We start from the raw sequence: 17,869 nt of genomic DNA on the forward strand, positions 1-17,869 counted from the left end.
CAAAAATGATCTGATACAAGATATATTTATTTTAAATCTTTAAGCTTGAATTTCTCTGTTTGTCGTTTTTAACATCCAGTCCTAAACTATAAAAACATATTTCTCAAGATTGGCTTGTGCTACAGCAGTAAAATTTTACAATTTTGTTTAGAAATGCATAAGCTACAAAGTGATGCATTTGAGAATATGGTACAAACATTACTTTTGATAAAATTAACATTTTTCTAAATATTTAATTGCCACATTCACACTGAGTCGGGGGGTACCATGTCTGATTTTTTATATCTCCTAGAAATCTTGAGATATCAAAACGCCTTATGCATCAGTTTTTTTATTAGTGCCTCTAGTTTACAAAAAACCCAAAACCTTTGGTATATGACTTATGGTATTGTGTAAATTTGTTTTTAAAATGCTTGTACGTTTTGAAACAAAAACGTTGATTAAAGTCACAATTTTCACTTTAGGTACTCAAAAACAGTTTTAAAGTGCTATATTTGTTATTTTGTTACTCTATATTTAAAAACCCCTAAAGATATTTAAAATATGGATTTTAATTTTTGGAGTGTACCGGTAACCTTAAAACAAATCTACATTCTTTTAGTTCTTCATGGAATTGAATTTGACCAGAACTTTGGCCTCGAAGTTGCTGTCTGTCACCCTAGTGCGCAGCTTTGTCATGATATGTCCTGCCAGACTGAACAATCTCTCAACAATTCTTTCATTTGAAACTATACCCACATTTTGTGGCTTCGCAAAATGTAAAAAATTTCAAATAAGGCTGGAAATTGATGGGTACGTCCATCTTCGTTTTTCAAATCGCTCCCGCCACATGGACGACCCGGTACTTCCGGTTACTGAGCGTGCGAGACACGTGGGTGTCTGGCTGTCACACCACCGAGCAGTGAGAGCAGTGGCTGTCGTCGTCTTGCTGACACGCTGTCGACGAATGGTCGTGTAACCAACACGTCAAATGGCTACGTAGAGTGGCTGTCGTACTAGAAATAACACAGAGATTGAATTCCACACTGAAGTTTTCTTTAATTCAGTATCTTGTTCTCAGCAGCTGGCCTAACTTCTCTCTCTCTCCAATTCGCAAAGAGGTCCCACACCACTGTCAGCCCTGCTATTTATTCTCCCTCCCCTCGAACATTCTAGCACAGACATTCTATTTCGTCGCAATAAAGACATTTTTGAACATTGCTACATTGTTGAACATCATTTCCTCCCTCGCGCAAAGACAAGACATTTTTACTTTGAACATTGCTACATTGTTGAACATCATTTCCTCCCTCGCACAAAGACATTCTATCTTTTACATTGCTGCCGTGCTGAACATTCTGGAATATAGATGCAAATCTACAACCCAAAGACATTATACTTTGTACACTACTAGAGTGCTACAGTCGTGAAAGTAGCCAACATGTAGCCAAGCTACAGCTACTTTCTAAAATGTAGCTACGGCTACAAGCTACTTTTTAAAAATTTGTAGCCGGCTAAGCTACAAGCTACAAAATTTGTAGCCGGCTACAGTAGCTGTAGCTAGTCCCCATCCCTGGTGTTTGTACACTTCACTTTGAAAGAGAACTAGTTTTTGTTTGCTGCATGTGTGTCACAGATGTGATATTGTCATCGCCGTTATCATCAGCGACTGTATGCGTTACAAGGGAGCGAATAAAACGTACACATCAATGTAGTGACGTCTAGTCAACAGTGTAAATAAACAACAAGACTGTCATGGAGCCAGGTGTGCACTGAATAACTACACACTCCCCACATTACAACACCAACAGGTAAATCCGCACAATTAGCTTGTTAGAACAAAATATAATTGAAAGAAAATAAGCAATAGAAGGAATACATGTATACAGCGAATTAGTTCAATGCTTGTTTGATAATTATTCTCTGTAAACTTCACTATCTGGCTGTCGCTCATGCACGACCGTAGTTACAAAATGACAGAGACAGAGAGGGACAGACAGCGAGAGACAGAGATACAGATAAATACAATAATAGACAGGTAGAGAGAGAGAGAGAGAGAGAGAAACAGAGACAGAGAGGGACAGACAGTGAGAGACAGAGATACAGGTAAATACAATACTAGACAGGTAGAGGCAGAGAGAGAGAGACAGAGAGAGTCGTATGATCAGGTTGAGCCTTCACTGTTTGTACGCAAGAGTTCGAGAAACAAAATATTAAAATAATTTTTGCTTCACACTGGTGTGAGATAAATGTGATATTATCAATTGCTGTTATCATAATTAAAATCACATTTACACATAAAGGGAGGGAATAGTGAGTATAAAGGGAAGTAATTGCATAAAGTCAAGCGTGTAAACGATGGCTAACATTAAAACATAAAATTGTAACTGCGTTTTGGAAATGCCGATCAATTATTCATAATAGTTCAATTTATGGCTAAGAACAGTGTGCTGTGAATATACTCAAATATTTATGATTGAATTTCTTTACATTATAAGCTTATTGATTGATACAAGTAAAACTAAATCTTAGAGAAACAATACAACAGTTTTAGTGTAATATCAGACCACAATCAGGACCACCATCAGAGTAAACAAAGTTGGTTGCTAACACGACGAGAGCAGTATGCACTGAGTGACCTCGTCAGTGAAACCTGTCGTGTACGGCGACTGACCGTGAGAACAGTGAGACCACAGGAGACAAGGCGATGCTAGGCTGGTCTCAGTTTCATCTCAGAGAATGAGAAGCTTCTCCAATCTTGGTATTTCAGATACCAACTGACGCCGTAGGTATCCACGTGGTACTGACCGTTGAGGTTGGCGTTGTAACAGCCTCGGAACCACCAGGCAGCTTTAAAATACACAGCGCAGTTGAGAGTGTCGGATTTGTCATTGTCGCGGTCAAAGGTTGAAAACATGTCTCCTTCATGATAAGTCAGGCTGTCACCTGTAAACACACACATCAGCAGTCACAGCAGTCAGCTATATATGTACATATGTAAGCAATATGTCGTGTTATAACTGTCTGCCATCATGAGAATATCACAGGCCGCCCCTTGGTTTTAAAGTTACGGACACAATGAGACAATGAGGGGGAGTGACAGTCAACCACCAAGCCAGCCAGCCAGACAGTCACGCTTGTTGTTCATTGTCTGCACACGTACCTGCATCACCCGAGTAGCCAGATGTGAACAGTCTGTAGTTTGTGTCAGGACCATCCACTCTGAAGGACGAGTACTCAGCATAGATACGTTTTCCATTCTTCTCTCCCAGGTCAACACGGAGTCGCTGTGGTCTCTTGAGTAGCAAGTGCAAGTTGGATAACCCTGAGGTTGGACATCAAAGGTTGGAACGTCAACAAGTCATGAACAAGATATCACAATATCCGTTATACAGGACATCTTCCGACTGGTATTTTTCATTCAGTTTTGTTATCCTTTAAAACTAAATTTTACCAAACTCTTATCAACAAGAGAAGAAGACTAATGCTACTCAGATGAATCTCTCTCTCTCTTCAACATATTTGCGATCGCGGTATCCGGTATCTTTGTTAGATACGAATACTGAAAATTTTATCCTTTAACTTACATCTACTACCTTCAAAATGTATTGTTAAAAATATAAATAAAAAGAAAAATATACTCTTCATATAGTTAAAAACGTTCTTACTCAAGCTGGATATTCTAAGTTAAATCCAAAGTTTGAAATTTGAACACTAGTGTCTGTCGCTTCCTTCTTCATCGTATTCTTTTGTTCGTTTTCTTTCCTCCGTTTCTTTTTTTTTTCTTTATCTCCTCCTCATTCATCATTATTATTATTATTATTATTATTATTATTATTATTATTATTATTATTATTATTATTATTATTATTATTATTATTATTATTATTATTATCCGAGGAAGCACAGATATTTAAACAAACTGCAACATGTGGGATTTTCTTAAACAACAAAGAACGGAAACTCTTTGATTGCTTTATAATCCCACAGACGTTTTATATGTTCATTCCAGGAGGAAAGCCAGGAAGACAGAGATAACTGATAATATTAAAACGAAGTCTTGCCCAGCCAGAACTCCCCGCTGATGTCACCAAAGCCCTGTTCATATTGTGTCCAGTTCCTGTAGAAGTCAACAAAACCGTCACGGCGTCTCTGGAACACCTGACCGTGACAGAAAAGGTCGTAAACGTGAGAACTATGTCTGTCCATGTTTGAACTCACTTGGTCACGTGCCTGCTAAACACGTCTCATCGAACATCAGATATAAATAAAGCGACTGCCTCGTGATCACATTTTTAAAAATGTTATACGATACTCATTGAATGTGTTAAGACTACTAACATACTATAATGTTACAGTATTATACTCACTCAATCATAAAGAAACATACCAGCCAGCCGCCATCACCAGAGTCCATGTCACACCAGACTCTCAGTTTCTCTCTTGTTTCTGGCAGTTGAATGGAGTAGACACCTGACTTGGCTCCTACTGACTGCAAGTCTCGACATGACTCTGTCAAACAAATGCTTGTCCATTAAAGCATCAGTTGTATCAACATTATTTATTACTCATCACATTACAGGTAACTAAGATCACAGTAAACACAACACTTACAGTACAACCCTGACTGTTTAACTGACATTACATGGACAGGGTTACATGTTGTTACAGTAAAGACTGCACTTTAAACATTATTTGCTGTTACACAGAAGACTATATTTAGTAAATATTTGCTGCTTTGTTAATTAAACCAACATTTTTTTAAATTAGAAAAAAAAGACAATGCTTATATTTAAATAAAAGCTGATAATTTGATGTAACAAATAATGTGAGTATGATGTAACTTACCAGGAACTCGACACGTGGCATCAGTTCCGGATAAAATGAAGGGAGACTTGCACACACATCTACCCGACACACACTGACTGTTAGGTTCAGGGCAAACCGTGCTGATGTTGCAGGGTGTGTGGTACCACTGAGGTCCCGGGTATAAGGTGGGAAACTGCAGGCAGGTTCTCTGGTAGTGGGTCCAGCCTCCACTGGTCTGAGGAAACCACTCTGACTGAGCCTGGAGCGAGGTGACCTCATGAAGCAGACAGCGCCCTCCTGTGACTAACATGAAGAGAAGTACAGTCAGTACTTACACCACATCAGTAGATTGTAGTAAACACAGGAAGTCAGCATCCAACATTGTGTTGGACGATCATGCTCCTTATTATAATGGAAAATATTAGCCTGCTTTTATATATATATATACAATTTGTTTCCAAGTATGCAAAGATAACTCACCATTGATCACTATATTGAAAATTAATGAATTACTGATAGAAAATGTAACTAAAAATGTATAAATATAAACATTGATTAAACTTAACTAACCCACAAACGTAGGTCCCAAACTACAGTTCAAATTGCTGGGGGTGGACAGAGAAATCAGTGAACTAGTCACATCACGTGACACAATGGTCAGTTTGTTAGGCCTATGACCAGTACACAGTCAGACAAACCTCTGAAGTCAAAGGACAGACAAACTCTGGTCTGGACACACAGGTTGGTGCAGGTCTGCAAACTGACTCCATCCCGTGTCACGATACTGTGTCCCCTTATTCCGCTGTCAGGGTACTCCGTGAAGGTGGTGTGCAGGTGAGCTGGACTACAAGCTGATACACATCATTGTAGTTAGTAACTATATATATGCAACTGCCTCAAAAAGTTGGAACAAAGTATAAAAATAGTCCAAATATAGTCCAAAATTATTCTCCTTAAACTGAAACTTAATGTCAAAGGTAAACACAAGAAGCATCAAAACTGGACTCAAACTTCGAACATGTCACCTCCCTTACTATGCGTTGGTGAACATCTGACATTGATGCTCTGTTCCTCTGGTTGGGAGCACATTTCTGACCTCTAACCTTCCACCGAGTAGTCCTCGCTAACTTATTTACGTACTAAATAAGAACCCCCCCCCCCCCCCCCGAGATTTCGTAGTAAAAATGGGCCTAAAATACGCGACCTGCAATTGTTATTCAAAGACAGAGTTCTAATCCACTAGACTGTCCGAACCACTTAATACTCACTGGCAGAGCACGTGTAGTCACGAGTTGAGAAGAAGAACCCAGGTCGACAGCGGCACCTGTTTACAAAGCACATGGAGTTTACCTGACGACACTCGTCGTCGATGACACAGGCGGCCTTGTACCAGTCGTTCAGCATGGAGGAGGGAACAAGGTCTCTCGTCTGTCCACTTCTGACAATTTTTTTTACCAGCGGGGAGACGAAGTACACACTGACACCTGTTTTCTGTGTCAAGGACAGAAGTGAGTCTGTGTGGCGCGTGCATTTAATTAATGAACCTGAAGTGTCAGTCAAGGTGAAGGCCACACACTGGGTATCTTGAATACAAGATGGGTAGCAGTCCTGTACGGAGGTGACAGGAGGGACTTCAGACTGAGAACTAGAGTTGACAACCACCGTGGTGTTGTGTAGTTTGACAAATGTCTCCAGTTTGTCAACTAACATGGTCGAGTGCCACCTGGAGTCGCTCACTGCTCTCTGTATGTCGCCAGCACTGAACACGTGACAGTTGTTGCTGAGGTTTGTCTGTCTACACTCAGGACAAAAACTCACAGCCACGCAGCCCGGAAGCTGATAGCATCCCTCAACACACTGGTCAGCAGACTGAGCGGCTCTGTCTTCCGACTTACCCATCAACTTTGTGGAAAGCAGTGTCTTACCTGAACTACCTTCACACTCACCTGTCAGGTCTTGTCTCTTTACAGTCCAACAGTACTTTGTCTTGACAGCCAGTATGTTGTTCATGATCCTGACGTGGTCAATACCATAACTGCCAATGAGACTCGAGTTACCCATGAGGGTGTCTGAGAAGAGAACCTCCACAGAGGTCAGGTCATAGTGGATGGCGGAGGGTTGATCCTTCGCTGCTGTCAACCAAGTCAGACTGTTACCTGCATAAGACAGAGGAACACCTACAACAATCGTTGTTGTCTCCACTTCATTTTGAAACTCGTTTGCTGCCTTTTGCTGATCAGAGGTCAAGGTCTGGGGTTGTCCAAATAGCGCAGCAGCCACATAGCTGGCAGCTGATCTCACGTGACTCTCCGTGAGGTTCCGATAAACCTTATCCTCCATCTTGTGCACGACTGTTATCGAGGCCCCAAAGCGGGCCCGTGACACGAAGTGTGTGCCGTAGGTGTCAAGGAACTTCAGGAACATGTCCTCGTCATCAGTGTTGTTGAGCTTAATGATCCAGTCCACGAACGATGAATGAAAAGATGGCGGTTCCCAGAGTAGCAGCTTCACGTGATAGATACTGCACACAGCTGTTGACAAGACCAGGACATTTTGTTTCAGTTCATCGGAGAACTTTAGAAAGTGTTGGCTGGCCGAGAAGGGAGGCCCCCACTTATCAGCACCGAGTCGCGCGGTGCCAGTCAGCAGCGTGGTCAGGTCGTACGGCGTCTCCACCACCGTCGACGTAAACGACGTGACACATGACACATCGTGGGACAGAACCACGCCACGTGGCCCGCCATTGTCTCCCGTCACCTGACTTTGGGCAGAAAAGATGGGAAAAGTAAAGCCCGGATCATATCCTAGTGTCAAAGGGCATCCCTTGAGACTGTTGTAGCCAAACAGCGCGTAGTCCATGCCATTGGATTGTAGCTGGACTTGTTGTGAGGGGGCGCTGCAAGAAAACTTATAGTAAGTATAATGATGGTAGAAAGCGGGCGATCGCACAAAAATCGCTCCTTTCCAATTCAAAGTATGTTATGGACTATCAGGAATAGAAATATTACTTTTAAATCACAACAAAGAACAACATACCTGCCGCTGTTCTGAGCATGAAGGCAAGAGAGCACAGAGAGAAGTATCAGGAGTAAAATCATTGTCGTCCACATGTTGACCACCTGTAGCGACAAGAGAGTAAGGATGTATTGTCTACCCGAAATGAAGGCTACTTGCGTGTTTTGTGGTTTTTTTGGTATTTAATATTTTTCACCTGACTGAACACACGCTCCAAGTATAGTAAACATTTTAACACAGCTTGTGTAGTTATGATGATTACACAAATAATATTACGAATTCAAACTTTAAAATCTTAGGGCAATTTTAAATTCTATAATGCCAATAATAATAATAATAATAATAATAATAATAATAATAATAATAGAAGTATATTTGTGTAGGAGCTTTTGAATACTGCCAAGAAGGTTCAAATCGCTTTGCAAGAGAAAGACTACTACAGAAACAAAGACAGATGTAAAACGCACCTACGACCACAGTCTGATATTTGTCAACAAACCAGCGGAGAGGGTTCATCGAAAGGCGCATACGAGATAGATGAACCCGTTGTTAGGAACAGGGGGGTTGTTGCCCCTGTCTTTTGTTTGTCAGAGATTATTGCCCTTACCAGTCAGCATATGAGTGTTTTTTGCTGCGTCGTGTTTAGCGTCAGAACCCGACGTCATTTTATGACGTAGTTTTAGATTGTGGGGAGAGTGAAAATTTTTGGAAGAAGCAGACGACGGGAGACGAGATAGAAGGGACAGGCGTGAAAGTGGTCTGACTGTACGTGGGGATACAGGGACCGGTAATAAGTGAATTAGTTTCTTGCCGAGTCAAGGAAGCTACTCCAGAGACACAGGACACTTCAGCAGACGACAGCAGCAGACGTGGATATTTGCACATTAAGGACTAAGTACGAGATCTCAGATACCGAAAGACAATACTAGCGTAGAGCACCCAACATTTTCTTTGTGCATCAAGTGTTATTTGAAGATACAAGCTTTGTAAGCTGAGAGTGAGGCGTGAAGAATCTAAAGCCAAGGATTCTGGTCAGTGTATGTGTTTCACGGACTGGCTGTTGCTGTTTTTACTGCGGAGTTGCTGCTGCTGTGTTTGGGACTGCAACTTCAGTAGAACTGCTGCTGAAGGTTCCTCGCCGAATCCGCTACTGGGAGCGGTGGACATCGCCGAGCTGACGAGAAGTTCCAGAGATGAACAACCCGAGCCGACGACAATAGGCGGGCAGCATCCCACCACAACTGGAGAGTGTTGAGCAAGTGGGCTCCACTCTCGTACCTGTCAGCGACGACAACCCACTAACTGCGGGGAGGGCCGTCGCTGTTGTCTGCTGTAAACCTGTGCAGTGAGTGGAGGAAAGACACAGGGTGGAGTGTCGAGGACTCCGAAGATTTGATGCTGGTGTCGGCAGAACGGACAGTAAGGTTTTTATTTCGTAAGTCCCACCAGTGGAGAGAGAGAGAGGGAAAGCTCTTATACCCCCATAGTTACGGTTCACCCTCATAGAGAGAAAGACTGTTGAATCGGACTTTTAGCACTTTGGTGTGCTGTTTCCTTTGTATGAGCACTCGGACTTTTCTAGCGAGTAGAAAAGTGCTCTGAGAGACTGATAGTTACTAGTTACTGACATTGACATGTTTAATAGTCTTGGTAAAGTAAGTGCGCAGTTTTGCAAACTGCTGGGGACCTGCCGGCGTGCGGTCGTAGTAGTTACGTTTGTGTATACCAGGGATGCCCAACCTACGGCCCGCGGGCCATATCAGGCCCGCGACGCGGTGCCATCCGGCCCGCGAAACTTCTGCCCACAGTGCAGGAAATCTGCATGTTAGTAATAAAAAAAAAAAGTAAAAAGGGAAGAAGAAGTATTTATCCCCACGTAGGGGCGTTTCCCAATCTTTTTTTTCGATGGACGAACATTTTGATTCAGTGCTCCGACTTGGTGTCTCTACGATGCAGCCGGACATTCAGAAGTTGGTTTCGGGAAAACAACTTCAAATATCCCACTAATTACTACATAATTAATGGTAAGGTTGTTTCTAATAAAAAATGGTATCTGCTCTATCTTTTTTTCTTTTTTGTATTTTTGCGGTGAAGTGGCCCGCGACACGGCTGTCCGAAATGGATATGGCCCGCAGGCCGAAAAAAGGTTGGGCATCACTGGTGTATACCATTGCATTCTTGATTTCGTTGTGTATAAGTGGAAGAATGTGAATTATTTTAAAAAAACAGAGTGAGTAAAATAATTAACCTGTAGGTAGGACAGTGACTACAACTACTTACCTTCAGATGGTCTTTACAAACGCTTCCACTGACAGGACGTCCCGCCGAAGCCAGTGTCTGGAAGGAGGAGAGATTTGAACCTTTTATAGTCTTCACATCTGGCAGGGGGGATAACGCAGGACACAGGGAGACAACAACCACGACAGCATCATGCGCAACACACGCACGCACGCACACCCTTTCCCACACACACATACACACACACACTCTTCACACACACACACACACACGGACCAAGCACAAGGCTCTAATACACGAAGCGCACGTGTCAACAGCTCCCTGAAGTCGGCGAGCGAGCAACGTGTGAACAGACAACAACGGTGACAACGTCAACGCCGCAACAAGACCTACTGACATGCAGCAAACAAACAAACCACTGTCTCTCAGTTACCAGTCAATCACACAAACACACACGTAGACATTCATAGAGACACAAATTATCATTTACACACACGTACAGCAATGCCCCATACAAGGTACGGACAATACACACGCACGCACGCACCCACACACATACACAGAAAGGTGAAATGTTAGGACACTGGAATAGTGCCCGAGTATCTCACAGCTTTACCAGTGCTACCAACAAATAAACAGTTTGTATATCACAGTAGAAATCATCCTGTAATGAATGAAAGTGTGCAACAATACTCTTTCCGCTTTAAATGAATATCAACTAGACACTTTATAACGAAACATTGCAATATCTTATTGGCCTTGTAATACTAACGCACGTACATGTGTGAACCAAGTGAAAGTCGCCCAGGTGGACGACTTGTACGCGATTACAGGTGTCTGAGGTCAGCCAGCGAACGAGTTGTCAACAGACCTCAGCACCACCGACAGCATCACATCATCACACGAGGGCAAAGTGCACCGGGAGGTGTGACGAGACATCACTCAAATACTGTGTGTGACCCCGTCTTCACACCGCTGACTGCTACACACTGAATAAAATAACTGGTGACACACACACACACGTGCAACTTCATTGACTTGACTTTTAATATTGTACCGCCCTAAAAAGTCATCTTGAAGTCTTGACTGTTACTTTATGTAATGAAACTGGAAATTATTCAGATATATTATGACAATGTGTAGGACAAGTAAAGTAAAATACAAAGGGTAAAGGATCAAATTAATACCTTAAACACTATCTGACAAAGGTTGATCATCATGTAACGCCCAGACATTCGTGACCAAGAATCTCGGTTGTGGTCTCGTATAAAGAGGACATGAGGTCAACCAAGTACACAAAGGTTAAGGACCTGCTTGCGGCATCTTCAACAGTTTTATTCTGATAGAGGAGCAGTTGGGACTCTTGTAGTATACATCATGGAAGCGGTGAAAAACTCAGTGTTTGTAGTGTCTGCAAGACTGAGACAACAATAATGTAGTTGTGACCGGTCGTAGCAAGTATGATGCCGACAGTGTGTGACTGCAATGAAAGCATGTTTTGTATTATTGACAGCAATGTCAGTACGCCATCGACAGTTCAACCTCCAGCCATCCAGTTCTCCATCCATGTCCACTTAACAACGCAGACATGTTTCTCCGGTTAAGAAGGATAAAAGTATTGGCTCAGTGCTTGTGCTTTGTTTCAGTTCATGAAGGGCCGCCGTGACCCGTGTTGAGTGTCTTGACCTCTTACACAACAGTGGCCCTTGTCTTGCTAGCCACTTACATCCCTTGTCACTGGCATTGTGGTCAAGTGCAGGCGAGTCTGTAGACCACACACTTCACAGTAAACGTCCGTCTGTTGCTGCTGTTGTCGTCACAGCTGACATCTATCATCTAGCACGTGATGCAATAACAACTTGCAACACAACTACTCACCTTGAATATACTCTGGTCACACTTACAAACACAACTCAGTGTCATGTCCGTGTCTGGCTGTTGAACTCACAGTTTTGTACTGAGATAATCAACACGTCCACCTGTGTCTACAACTCACTAATTACTGAGTGACTCCCCTCCAAACACACAATCTCTCAACACAGTATTCATTTCACCAGCTGTCTTTTCTGTAATGTGCCACATAAATGATGGACCGAGGAATGTTACAAATCTCTCAACCCTTGATACAAAAGTATATAGATCGCATCAAATAATTATCTCATTAACACGGATTGAGTTTTACCCCTACATACTTGTATTTGAAGAATCTGAAGGAAGTTAAAGATGAAATAAATCACATGTGTATATACATACACGCAACATGCTCTGGGTGTAATTCAAAAAGAAGACTTATTTTGTATTAATTGCACATTTATTGCAACTTACAATTTACTTACAAACCACACACAGACGACGACGACAAACACAAACACGTACATGTATATGGATTGTGAGAAAGAAAAAGGATAAAGAGGAGAAGAAAGAGAAAGCTACAGAAAGACAGGGGAGACGAAAGACAAAGAACACATGCGGGCGGGGGTTCAGACGGTTGTGAAGGCGTATCACGTGACATCATTAGGGGCCGCCATAGCGTCTGTACGAGTGACGTCACGTGGTCCCCCGTAACGCTCGCCTCTTCACACTTCCGGAAACTTGTAATTATCGTCAAGTGCTGTTCACGAGGCTGTTCACGTGCACCGTACGGCTGACCACGTGTGTCAAAACTAGAATTTCACATCTGGTCTTCAAGGATGTCGTGAGAAAAAAAATTGTGTTGTTGATGTGCACAGGTTAAGAGACTCTAAGCCAAATATTTTAAAAATCACAACTTCGTTAGATGGTCAGAAGCACAGACATTTTACTTCTCGCCAAACAGAACAAACTATTTCGGTGTAAAATAAGGGCATGGTGAGAGTGGGTTCACTGTTCTCCTTCTACACAACTTGGAGCTTGTCATAAACACTTGTCATGCTGGTACTTGATGTTTACACTCTGTTGACAAATAATGATCTGTGTAGACCACCATACATCGTGCACGCTCGCAGTTTGCGTGTAGACATAATGAAGTGGTCGACATGACCCTGACAACCACGAGAGAGTATTTATAGGGTCGAACCTCCCATCCTCGCTTATTCCTTTGGCTTTCTTTGTACCTCGAAGTTTCCATCACAAACAGCGAGTATCGGACTACTGAGCTGTAGCTTTTCTGAGGAATCCTCGTGTTTCTGAAGAACAAGCAGACGTTACCATGGGCGACCCGGTGTTGAAGGTAATATTCTTTCTGTTCTCTGTATCATTACAAGAATATTAACAGTCGTATTGTACCCCACGTGTCCTTGTGTCCATTATTGCTGTGGGCTTTTCTCATTGATATTTGTCATGTCTTATTCCCAAAATACCTAATTCATTTACATGCGATCATGAGTTTTTAAAATATTAGAACCCGTCTCAAAATATCTTTAGACAAAGTTTTTGTCTTAATGAGTTGACTGTTGTAAGTGTCTGCACAACTCCTTTACTTTCAAGCGTTTGCTGATGGAATCCTGTATGTATCCTGATGTTGCTAATGCTTGCAGGCTCTGAAGCTGATCTTGACCTTTAGTCTCGCTCTGGGGTCACAAGCTTTGCAGCAAAGTGCACAGAGGTCGCACAGTCTGGCACAGAGTGAACACAGGTATGTTTCATGTCACAGGCTTTGACAAGTGAACAATTGTGAACAGAGGTTAGTGCAGTGTGCGATGTTTTACACTTGTGGCACACAGAGTCCAGTGCTTGAGGTAGCAGTCATTGGTATCCACGGTACAGACCAACGGACAGACAGTCTTACAAGCAGGTGTGTGAGACAGCTGACAGTATTACACACGATGCTGAGCAGCTCATTGTATCACAGAGCTGAGTGTAGGTCTGGTAGCATCATTCAAACATAGTCATGTAGGTATGTTAGTATGTTCACCCCTACAGTAGAGTAAGACAGTCTACAGCATCTCTCACAGTGATGGCGGCCTGAGAATACATCATCCACACATTGTATGTAGACTGAGCTACCAGTAGTAGTGTGTATGTGTGTGTGTTCGCTGTAATGATTTGAAAGTAAACTTCTACCTGTGATTTCGTTCTTTCTGTGTGTTAGTCACGTGACCACTTGTCTGTGTTTATCAGCTCATCTCACGTCTTCCACAACAAGGAGCGAACTGAAAAACTCGATGATGACAGACAGAAGACACAGCTCTTCGCCAGGGTCGGTAGGTGATGATAACACCGCGATAGACTTGGTGATGTGAGTGTTGCTGTGTATTGTATGTGCATCATCCCCAGCATTCTCTAAATACTCATAAATAATCTTCACGGCTGATGATGTAGTCAGTTTCAAAAACTAGTGCCGACCAAGTAAAATCACTTTGACCTCTAAACTCTGTTCCAAACAGCACAAGACACACACGCCGACAACTTGTTTCCAGAAGGTTCGTGTCGTCACAAGAAGCAAGGTGGCTTGAACGCGGATTTTCTTCTTTACGGCTACAACAGCTTGAAGGGATGCCCTCTGGTGTCAGGTCGTGACCCCGGCTTCACCTTCCCCATCTTTTCTGCCGACTACAGCACTAGTCACGTGACCCCAGACGGTGAAGTCCTCGTGCCGCGGGAGCTGCTGTTGTCACCGGATGTGTCATGTGTCACGTCGTTCACGTCAAAGACTGTGGAGACGCCGTACGACCTGACCAAGCTGCTGACTGCCACCGCGACACTGGGTGATGATGGAGGGTGGGGGCCTCCCTTCTCCGCCAGCCAAGACTTCCGGCAATTCTCCGAGGACCTTAGAAAACATGTCCTGGTTGTGTCAAGGGCGACCTGCAGTTTGCATCACGTGACACATTTGCTACAGAAGCCTCTGCCTCTTCATCCGATGTTCGTGGACTGGGTGCTGAGGCTGAATAACACTGATGACGAGGACGCCTACCTACAGTTTATCGACACGTACGGCACCCACTTTGTGTCACGTGCCCGCTCTGGGGCCTCCTTCACACTCGTGCACAAGATGGAGGAGGACGTCTACCGGCAACACACAGAGGGTCACGTGACAGCGGCTGCCAGCTACTCGTCTGCTGCGTTACTTGGACAATACGAGACCTTGACCTCTGATCACAAGCGAGCAGCAGACGACTTTCGAAATCAAGTGGAGACAATGACGGTCGCTGTCGGGGCTCCTCCTCCTTCTGACGGGGACAGTCTGAGGTGGCTGACAGCAGCAGACAACCACCCGGTCACCATCAGCTATGAAGTCAGCTCACTGGACGTCCTCTTCTCGAAACCTTTCATGGGTGAGGGCAGTGCTCTCGAGCGCTACGCCATTGATCACGTGGGGATGAGGAACATGGTCCTGGCCACGAAACAGAAATACTGCAAGTATCTGAAGACCAAAGAACTGGTCGGTGACTGTGAACATCTCACCCCGGGGCTGTCACTGCTTCACACAAGGCTGATGGGTCACTCGGACTATACACCTGCTGCTTCTGCTGACCTCTGTGTGGAGAAATGTCATCAACTGCCGGATTGCGTGGCTGTCACTGTCTGTTCTGGGTGTGACACTAATGACATAGGACACAACGACTGTCGAGTGTTTAGGTTTGGCAACATCCACAGCGCCGTCACCGACCCTCAGTGGCAGACGACCATATTGGTGAACAAACTCAAAACTCTACTGAAGGTACAGAACACCACGGCTGTTGTTGACCCCAGGTCAGAGTCGTCTCCTGCCCTTACCGTGACCTCCGCACGTGACTGCTTGACCTCTTGTGTACAAGATGCTTCCTGTGTTGGCTTCACCTTGAGTGACACTTCTGGGCGCATCAGTAAGTGCACGCGCCTCACAGACTTACCTGTGTCGTTGAAACAAGAAGCAGGTGCCACGGTGTACTTCCTGTCGCAGTCGTCTAAAGGCTTTGTTACACGTGGACAGACCGGACACTTCGCTCCCTCCTCCATTCCCAACGACTGGTACAAAGCATCGTGTGTCATCGACGACGAATGTCGACAGGAGAATGCGGTGTGTTTCATGGACAGATGTGTGTGTAGTCCAGGCTTCTACCTGTCAACACGTGACTACACGTGCTCTGCTAGTGAGTATCGAGGGTCTCGTCCTATGATAGACATCTGTATATATATACACACAGGCACCATTAGGCGATAATCTTTGCTATGAACCATGAAGTTTTCGTTGCTAAAAATATGGTTTACATAAGTTAATTGCTTTGTTTGCGAATATTTGTAAAAGTTTTAAACTCTCGTTATGTTGACAGAGATAAGTAAATGAAAGAGAAACTTAAAACAGCTAATCGTACTTAACGGCAATAACATGATAAATCTTGCTGTTATGAGTTTCTGATCATAATAATGTTTTGTGATTAGCTATCAATCAAAAAGATGTTTTGCAGCCTGCAGCCCACCCGACCTACAAAGCACCTTTACAGAATACCCTGACAGCGGCCTGACACCTCATTACATCCTGATACAGGATAATCTCACCTTGCAACAATGCAGTGACCTGTGTATCAACACGAGAAGTTGTCTGACCTTTGACTTTAGAGGTTTGTACCTGGCAGATTTTAATTATGTTGATAATATGTTAAGAGAGTGATGTCCCTTTGTCTGCTGGATAGAGGCTGACAGTCCTCTGTCATGTCTTCACACGTTAGTCTGTGACAAGTCTTGGAAGAAGCTTTTAACACTCATTTCGACGACAACGACGGTGATGTCGAGGAGGACGGTGATGACGACGCGGAAGCTTCGTATAACAAAATACTGCGAACTGTGTATCTCGAACGGTAAAGCAAAAACAACAATAATAATACACATGATTTTATATATCGCATATATATGTTTATTGAGAGATGAACGAGACAGAGAGAATATACGAAGTATGGAATGCTGAACAGCAGTACTGATGATTAGTAAAACTAAAAGACAAATAAATAAAATGTGGGTAAACGTATGCTGAGGTGTAAGAGTAATCCCCACACAACTGGATATAAAATATATCTTTTCGAATCAGCATTCCTCAAAGCATACACCCGCTTAACTCTACGAGTATTACCCGGATGTCGATCGTTGATGGATATAAAACTAGACACGTGCTTATCAGAAGTCAACAAAGCCGTCTGTTTACTCTTAGTTTATCTTATTTTAGCTGAAATGATGGGTGTCTCATTAGTGATGGCAACTAAATGTGAGTTGTTCTTCTTGTTGTTGTTGTTGTTGTTGTTGTTGTTGTTGACCTGTTGTGTCGCACGTGTCAGCCAGTGGAGGGCGCTGTCTGCTTCATGACGTCACCTCACGGGAGGCAGAGTCCGGGTGGTATCCTCACATCAGTAACGGGTGGACCCACTACCAGAGAAGCTGCCTGCCGTCCCCCGCCTCCTACCCAGGACCAGTGTGGTACAAGGCCCCGTGTAACAACAGCATGCAGTGTCCGGACCCTCACAGTCAGTGTGTGTCGGGTACCTGTCTGTGCTCCTCCGGCTCCGGCTTCCACCTGTCCGACACAAACGACACGTGTCGTGCTGCAGGTAGGTTTGAACACACACCTAAATATTTTGATTATATTTTACTGACAACTATCACAGCTTCTAATTAGGTTAGTAATAATTATAACACTTACATTTGATATAGATGTCGATTGTGGCAAATAGACATCTTGCGATAAGTCTTTCTGAGTATTTACTTTTGACTTTCAATATGGGAAATGTCTTTAAAATATTTTCTGAAAAATACTTCTGTCATTACAAATTTAAAATCTTAAAAAATAGTTCCACAAACGTTGGAATTAAGTGCGAATATTAATTCTTAAGCTGAAATAATATAAAAATGAGACGATTATCACGCGCCTGAGAGAAAA

General features: G+C 43.3%; 3 protein-coding genes across 8 annotated transcripts in view; 2 read left to right on the forward strand and 1 right to left on the reverse strand.

Annotated features, from left to right (window-relative positions):
* Positions 1-17,869, forward strand: part of LOC112567528 — a 245,769-nt gene that overhangs the window by 109,665 nt on the left and 118,235 nt on the right. The window lies entirely within an intron of this gene.
* Positions 1-17,869, forward strand: part of LOC112568962 — a 50,342-nt gene that overhangs the window by 27,270 nt on the left and 5,203 nt on the right. The window contains exons 2-7 of one of the 4 annotated variants that reach the window (XM_025246553.1): positions 13,192-13,249; positions 13,548-13,654; positions 14,140-14,222; positions 14,406-16,094; positions 16,410-16,562; positions 17,271-17,540. In XM_025246553.1, the coding sequence (XP_025102338.1) occupies positions 13,229-13,249; positions 13,548-13,654; positions 14,140-14,222; positions 14,406-16,094; positions 16,410-16,562; positions 17,271-17,540 (2,323 nt within the window). In that variant the 5' untranslated portion in view covers positions 13,192-13,228. Of the gene's footprint in view, positions 1-13,065; positions 13,250-13,547; positions 13,655-14,139; positions 14,223-14,405; positions 16,095-16,409; positions 16,563-17,270; positions 17,541-17,869 lie in introns of those variants that run through there. The other 3 variants (XM_025246550.1, XM_025246551.1, XM_025246552.1) reach the window with 3 other exon arrangements.
* Positions 1,469-11,047, reverse strand: LOC112568965. Of its 3 annotated transcripts, XM_025246561.1 has the most exons (10): positions 10,822-11,047; positions 10,084-10,140; positions 7,825-7,907; positions 6,057-7,684; positions 5,487-5,639; positions 4,828-5,091; positions 4,370-4,491; positions 4,044-4,140; positions 3,143-3,304; positions 1,469-2,925 (listed from the first exon to the last, which is right to left on the reverse strand). In XM_025246561.1, exons 3-10 carry the CDS (start codon positions 7,896-7,898, stop codon positions 2,690-2,692), a joined length of 2,736 nt encoding a protein of 911 aa, XP_025102346.1. In that variant the 5' UTR covers positions 7,899-7,907; positions 10,084-10,140; positions 10,822-11,047; the 3' UTR covers positions 1,469-2,689. The 3 variants fall into 3 exon arrangements, with proteins under 3 accessions (XP_025102346.1, XP_025102345.1, XP_025102347.1); XM_025246560.1 differs by lacking the exon at positions 10,822-11,047 and having other exon boundaries at positions 10,084-10,476; XM_025246562.1 differs by lacking the exon at positions 10,822-11,047 and having other exon boundaries at positions 2,767-2,925; positions 4,350-4,491; positions 10,084-10,480.

The sequence above is a fragment of the Pomacea canaliculata genome, linkage group LG7, assembly GCF_003073045.1.
Source record: "Pomacea canaliculata isolate SZHN2017 linkage group LG7, ASM307304v1, whole genome shotgun sequence".
NCBI lineage: Eukaryota > Metazoa > Mollusca > Gastropoda > Architaenioglossa > Ampullariidae > Pomacea > Pomacea canaliculata.

What these genes read in the sequence shown, in the direction of transcription:
- LOC112568965 (XM_025246560.1), bottom strand. Translation starts at nt 10,278, where the DNA reads ATGTGTGTGTGGGAAAGGGTGTGCGTGCGTGCGTGTGTTGCGCATGAT. An exon ending in TGCCACGTGTCGAGTTCCTG is followed by an intron (nt 4,492 to 4,827) that starts GTAAGTTACATC and finishes TTTGTTTGACAG; the next exon opens with AGTCATGTCGAGACTTGCAG. An exon ending in CTGGTGATGGCGGCTGGCTG is followed by an intron (nt 4,141 to 4,369) that starts GTATGTTTCTTT and finishes TGTCACGGTCAG; the next exon opens with GTGTTCCAGAGACGCCGTGA.